General features: G+C 36.9%; 1 protein-coding gene across 1 annotated transcript; it reads right to left on the bottom strand.

Annotated features, from left to right (window-relative positions):
* Positions 1 to 1,064: 1,064 nt before the first annotated feature.
* On the bottom strand, positions 1,065 to 3,121 carry Tigd7 (tigger transposable element derived 7). The gene is given in 4 exon segments (XM_020185864.2): positions 1,065 to 1,660; positions 1,662 to 1,818; positions 1,821 to 1,859; positions 1,862 to 3,121. Coding segments are annotated over 4 exon segments (1,641 nt in total). The 5' UTR covers positions 2,748 to 3,121; the 3' UTR covers positions 1,065 to 1,101.
* Between the last annotated feature and the right edge of the window lie 4,384 nt (positions 3,122 to 7,505).

The following is a 7,505-nucleotide window of genomic DNA, read 5'->3' as shown; positions in this document are numbered from 1 at the left end:
AGTCTGTAGTGGTCTGATATCTTATATATCAGCATATAGGATCATTTGATATAAATAAAAGACAGAGACTCTAGTGAGTTATTAATGAGTGAAACATAGGACATATTTTATGTCTTCTAAAGGGAATGTATTAACTGTGTAGTCACGTTTGGTCATACTGTGCTAGAGTATTCCAAAGCACTAATGAAGTGTGACAAGCCATTCACATGTGGGCAGAGCTCTGAATATCAACACAAAAATAACAAAATAGGCAGCCTGCTGTATAATAGTTGACTGTTGCTGACAGAGACAGTTCTATTCAGCATTAGAGTACAATGCAGGAATTACTGGTATACTTTCCCTGTATTCCAAGATGTACATGGCAGGCTACAAGAGTTTTTTGCCCTTATAAATCCACTTCTGTCTAAAGTTAACTTTAAAGTTAACTGAGATTGTTGACAAACGGAACAAATCTGGAAGGCATTCCTCATTTCCATTACCTATTGTACTGTTTTCTATCACATTATCCATTTTTTGACATTGGCTATTTATTTACTATAAGACATGTTTAATCAATGATGCTAGGCAGGAACTTTTTTTTTCTTTATTGTGCTGGGTGGGGGTACACGGTGGCATTTACACAGGTTCTTACAATGTGTCAAATACATCATACTTGAATTCACCTCCTCTCCCCTTCTCCTTTATCCTCCTCCTCCCCCACAATTTCTGGAATAGTTTCACTATATCATTTTTCATTTACATACATGTGTACACGGTTTTTCACCTTCCTACCTCCTTTTGTCATCACCTTCCCCATCCCACTAGTGCCAGCCCTCCTCCCTGAGCAGGATCTGCTCCTAGGCAGGAACTTTTAAGGTCAAGAACTTGTGCTTGTGGGGAAATTGCTTTGTTTTAAAATGACTGCTATCAGTCCTTCAAGTTGTTTTTTTTTTCTTTTTTCTTTTTTTACATTTACGAAAACATAAATTTATTAGTTTCAAGTTATTTTATAATCAATATATAAATGGGCATTGATATGCAAAATAAATGTCAGTTGGTAAAAACAATAAGTCACAGTCAGTCTACATCATATATAAGTAGGGAAATCTTTAAACAAATAATCTAATCACTACAACCAGAAGTGGAAGGCGTATTGCAGGCATCTTTCATATTATTAAGCCTAGGTCTCAAAAGACTACCAATCCTCGAATGGATTTTACTATGGAACTGTTTCTTAACTATTTCTTTTTGCATCTCTTTCAGTGTAAAACAGAACCTTTGAAATTCAGGTGTGGCATCAACAAAGTTAAGAAGGTAGTCCAAACTTTCCCTCACAGCAGATAAATTAAATTCAGCAGTCTGCTTCTCAGCTCTTCCTTTGTGGGCCACTTCCTTTGTACTCTCACCTTTTGGTTTTAGGGCACAGCCTTTTTCACCATCATCTCCATTTAACCACACCCTATCATCATCCACCTTGGTTTCCAACTCTCTGCACTTTTCAAGAATTTCTCTATAATCTCCATCTTCTTCTGAGCCTTGAAAATCACAATTGGATTCCTTTTTATAAAGAAGATTTTCCCATGCACTTGATATGGTTATTTGTTTTACTTCATCCCAACTTCTTGCCCAGTTCAAACCTGCACTTTTTATAGTATATGTTTTAATCTTGGAAAGTCCCTTCTTTATCTTGCTCATCATCACTTTCTCCAAAAATTACAAGGCTCTCTTCAAGTTGCTTCCACCTATGAAGTCGTTTGCAGCTTAAGATCACACCTTGATTCATTGGCTGAATCCAAGTTGAAGTGTCATGGGGAAAGAACATGCATTTTATTCGCCCTCCTCACTGGTCAGTGACTCAGCTGAAGGGTGAGCTGGGGAATTTCCAGAAGTAACAATGCCCTGATATCATCTTCATGGAATTGTAAAACATTAAGTTGAAATTGCTGGACCTCGGGAACAAAGTTTTGAAAGAACCACTCTGAAAACAATTCTCTAGTGAACCAAACATCTTTACTAGGTTTATATATCACGGGTAATGTAGTTGTGTCCTCTTTCACATTTTTGGGCAGCTTGGATTTTCCAATAATGATTGATTTTAACTTATGAGTGCCATCTGCATTTGCACATAGGAGGGCAGACAACCGTTCTTTGTTTATTTTCCTTCCTGGCATGCAGATATCTTTTCTACTTGCCTGAGTGTTTTCTGGCATTGACTTCCAAAAGAGGTCAGTCTCGTCCCCACTGTATAGCTGAGCTAGATTCAGTTTCTCCTCTTTAGTTATCATAGACAGTTTTTGTCGAAATGGCTCAACATTTTCTGAAGCTGAACTTCGGACTTGTTCCCCACATACTTTTCGGTTCCCAATTGCATGCCTGTTTCGAAATCTAAAAAGCCAACCAGTACTAGCTTTGAAGTCTGTTCGCCCAAAACACCACGCAAATCTCTCTGCAGCGGCCTGAAGCTGCACCCCTCTAACAGGAAGACCAGCTGAGCATTTCTGTTGGTACCACATGTAAACCACATAGTCTACATCACCATATTTGGCTCCTGTTTTCCTCTTTCTCTTCTCAGCCCCTAGTAATGACATGTCCTGCTTTAGTACAAAGTCCAAAATCAATTTCTTGTTCTTCTTAATGTCATAAAATGTTGACTTACTGATACCAAATTCATCCATTACACTTTTAAGAGATCGTCCAGCTTCAATCCTGCTTAGAACTTTCATTTTCTCCTCCAAATTCAGGGTTGTGTACTTCCCTCTCTTATTCATTTTGAATTTGACTTCAAACAACCAACAGGAAAGAAGGGGAAAGCCTTACTGAACTGAAAAAAATTTAAAAGATTAGCTCAGAGCCTCAGGTGTAGGCATTTGCGGTAGAGGGTAATGGGCTGAGAGGGTAAGGGCCCATCAGTCAAGTGCTAGGTTAGAGGTAAGGGTCTTATGCACTCAGTTGCCATTGCCCAAGTGCTGTCTGCGTGCTGCTACTGCAAGACTCCCATTTTTTCCCACAACCAGTTTTCAGAACCCCACTGCTTATTCTCCTCTCCCTGGATAAAGCTGCCCCAGTCAGGAATGACAGGAATACCTGCATGTTTTCCCTAGCTACACATAGGAAAAGGGACAAAATGAATAGGGAAGGCATTGAGAAATGTCCCCAGAAGAACAGTAAGTCAGTAAGAATTAGTAAGTCAGTAAAAAGTGGTTTGAGAAGAAGGAATTGTAAAGACTCAAAGGCAAACACAGAGTAATCTTGTGTAGCAGACAAGCAGTGTGGCTTCTCCTTTTCCAAAATGACCTGATTTTACTTCACTGCTCATGATGCACTGTGTGCAGTAATTACTGGGGAATAGTTCATCCACCCGGATAGACTATAAGTCTCAAGGACCCTGACATTGGAACGTCTGGACAGGTGAACTTGGGAACTATTGTGTAGAATCTTGAAGTGAAGGAAAGTAAGTTCTGTGCAATGAAGTCCAATTTTTCTCGCATTCAATAGAGCAATCTCCTAACCAAATATTAACCAGACCCAACTCTGCTTAGCTTCTGAGATCGGTCGTGTTCAGGGTTGTGTGCCATAGACTCAATATAGGAATCTGAAAGACTGAGCTTTCACTTAAGTGTCTCTGTGTCGACAAGGTAATCTGTAAATAATGTTGGTAGCACTTTTCCATTCTCAGATCTTCCTTGGGTATTTCTGATATATTCTCAAATGTTATTTTTCACTGACACTGGCAATTCTTAAAGAGTTGCAATTAAAAGTTTTATAAATATTTTACGACAGTTAAAAAAAAATCTATCCTTTCATTTGCTTTAGAGCATTCAATAACATACTTTTCATATTTAAGACTTTGATTTCTTTTCAGTATAGATTTTACTTAATTTGAACCAAGACTCAATTTCTTCAAGAAACTATTTGTGTTTCTGATCCAACTGTTTCCCATCAGTCCCTTGGCTGGCAAATTCTTCTGTGGCTTGTGTCTTCAAATACTCCTTCAGGTCCTCCTGGTGCTGCTGAAAGTCATTTCAGGTCTTTAAAAATGTCATGCTCTAGGTCAACTTCATGGTTTTCATTCCAGGTACACAATTTCATGGGAAGAACAAAAATTGCCAGCTTTATCCATTTTTGGATGCTTAACCAAGTGGTTTTTGCTTGGGCACTGCAGGACACAGAAGACGAAAACAACTTTTCTCATCTTCAGGAAGCATACTGTGATGGAAAAAGCAGATCCCACTAATAGGAGCCCCACATTTTAGCTCAGCAGCTGCCACTGGCAAACTGGGTGGTCCTGGACAATCACTTTTTGGTCTCAATTTCTTTGTCAAGAAGAACCTGAGAGGGCTCGGCCGCCTGCCCCGCATCCAGGAAGGCCTTAATGCCACCGAGTCTCTGGGTCTGGAGAGGCTCTGCACACGTGGGCTCACCGTCTGGCGTCCTTGGTCTGGGGTGCATCGTGCAGGAGCTTCGTCCCTGTGTCCCTTTCAGGCGTCCGGCAGCGGCTGGTCACCAAAAGCCTAATGTGCTGTAAAACAAGTTTGTTTTTTGTTGTTGGTTTTTGTTGTTTTGTTTTTTTGTATTGTTTCTTTCAGTAAAGGCCCTCCAGAGGCCGTTTAAACTAGCCAAGCTGTCCAGCTCTTTTTCTAGGTGACCCAGAGTAAACCTTTTTCATTTTATTCTCCTTATAAACTTAAATTATACATTCTGAAAGTGTTTCTATCTCTCATTTTTGTTTGTTGGTTTTGGAGATAAGGTCTCTATTGCCCAGCCTGGCCCTGAAATGGAAGTCTCTTGCCTCAGTCTTCCATGTCCCTGGAATTACATGTATGTAACACCACACTGGGCTTTTGTCCACCCTCTTTGAAAAGGCCATGTGTGAAGAAGCATGATCTAAAACTGAGCATGCTTGGGCATGTGCTTGCTTCTACTGGCCATGGATTTTCTTCCATTAGGAATGCATAAGTCTCCCCAGTAAAAATTCCTTTGCAGGCTGAGATGATTGGTGGTACAGCGCTTGCCTAGCATGCGAGAGGCCCTAGGTTTGATCCCAGCACCAAAAAGAAAAGACAGAAAAAAAAGTTCCTTTGCCTCTTATGCTCAGAGGGATGCTTCTTTGGAAGTCATACCCTATCTTCTCCCTACTTGCAGCAAATACTTTCACCATTTTTTTATCTTCTAGTTGTGTTTATTGGATTTCTATTCAATTGTAAGTGAACCAATTGTGTTCAGATATAAATATAAAATCACTATACTATCTTAAAAAGCTATTTTAATAATTATTTCCACTTTGGCTATATTTAATATAATTCAGATTCTCTTTGTGTAATATACTGTAATTTTTAAAATTAAGCATCTACCACCCTTCTTTTAAGACCTTTATGACTGCTATTAACTTCCATTTGATTCTCTTGGTTTATATAGGTATAAAGTTATGTCTTATCTTTATAAAGCATTGATTTTTTTTCCTTTTCTTTTTCAAAAATAAATGCCCATTATTCCTCTTACTGTAGTGCTGCCTACTCATCTGTTATTCAGAGAGGAACTAGATCTCTTATGAGATCTACAGAGCTTATTTGGTAACTTTTTCCAAGAACAGGAGATCCACAGTGACATTTGCTGAGTTTTATCTTCTTCAAGAGTAAGAAAGGAATGATCCATTTTGTTTTGGGTATATTTTCTTAAAACCTAATGCAATTGTAGATGATGAACAATCAAGATCTATCAAAAAATTGTGTAATTTCAATGTTGAAGTCCAGCACATTTTATCATTACTTATTTCCTACTTTGATACTATTTTAAATAGTATTTTTCAGTTTTCAAGTTTTCTTTGCTAATATTTAGAATGACAATTGAGTTTTGTGTATGAGCTATAGATCATATAACTTAGCTAAACTTTCATGTTATTTCATGGAGTATTTTAAGGTTCACTATTAGATTTTCTGTATAGTTGATAACATTGCCTACGAGTGTAGTTTACTTCTCCTCTATAACCTTCTTGTTTTATACTTTTAATTTTCCTTACCTAATTGCTTGTTGCAAAAACTGTTACTTAATGTTGAATAGAAATATTGAATGTAGACGCCTTTGGTTCCTAATCTTAGGGGGAAAATATCCAGGCTGTTATGATTAAGCAATGTTAGCTGTGAGAGTTTTGTTTTGCCTTGTTTTTGTTCCTTAAGAACTTGGCAATGATCCCTTTTGATCCCAGTTAGCTGTGATATTTCACCAGGTATGAATTTTACAATGTGTCAAGTGCAATTTTTGCAACTACTGAGATGATCATATAGCTTTCCTTTTCAAATTTGTTAATGGGGTGAAGGACATTGTTCAAGTTTAAAATGTTAAATCAAAGAAATCAACCCTACCTTGTCATGATATAAATCATTTTTCATATGTATTGAGTCGAACTTTGTAAATTTTTGCTAAGAATTTTTAAAATCTTTTTTATAAGGGATATAAACCAGTACCCCTTTTCCTATAATGTCTTTGTCTAGTTTTGGCACCAAGGTAATATTTGAATCATCAAATGAATTGGTAAACTTCTTACCTAGTCAGTATTTTGAAGTTTTTGTAAGTTTGGTACTATGTCTTTATTAATATGGATTTCTAACCTTGTTCCCTCAAGTCAGCAGAAATGTCATGTTCTTCATGAGAACATGCACCAACGGCAAAATGTGCCTCTCAGTAAAAGTGCTCTTCTTGTCTGTTTTCCTTTCTCAAAGATTATAGTCTTCTTTCGCCTGTTGTTTAATGTTTAATCATATCTAATATCTGTTTATATATTTTGGGCTCAGTTTTCTATCTACATAGGAAGTGAGGATAAATCCAATCCCTGTTATTGTTTCATGGACCAGAATAAAAAAAACCCAAATCAAATTATTTTAATTTTAGTTATGAAATAGTTGTGAAATGTAAAGTATACATATTTATAAAGGTGAATATGCATAATTGTACAGTTAAATTTATGGTAAAGCAAACACTCATGTAAATATCACCTTCATTAAGAAATAAATCATTTATTAGTCACTTTGAACCCTCTTAACTCCCGTTTTGAACATGATCCTTTGCCATCTATTCTCATGACTTTCCTGACTATCCTAATTACTAATTTTAAAGGGATTGCTAAAAAATAAAGCTAAATTTTGCCTTTTAAATTTTATATAAGTGGAACATTTGTAATATTTAGTGTGTATTTTATTACTTAAAATGTTTTAAAGACATATAAAAATATGCATATAGGGTTATAAATGTACTCTTTTTGTTGATGCATATTGTGTAAAAAATACTCTTGGTAGACATTTGGGTGTTCAAGTATTTTGACAGAACTGCCAGGAAGGTGCTCTACCACTTGAGCCTGCTCTACTCATGCCATGAATAACTAGTAGTTGTCCTTTGAAAAGCCTGGTCATGTCATTTGCTATGTTAGTTTTCCATTGCTATGAGAAAATCAAGTTAAACAGCAGGAAATATTTATTTCATCTTACTATTTCAGGATTTCAGTCCATGGTTGGTTGTCTGTATTGTCTTTGGAA

This window comes from Castor canadensis, chromosome 2 (genome assembly GCF_047511655.1).
Source record: "Castor canadensis chromosome 2, mCasCan1.hap1v2, whole genome shotgun sequence".
Taxonomy (NCBI): Eukaryota; Metazoa; Chordata; class Mammalia; order Rodentia; family Castoridae; genus Castor; species Castor canadensis.
The sequence above is the reverse complement of the archived record's forward strand: the minus strand, read 5'-3'. Positions and strand labels throughout refer to the sequence as shown.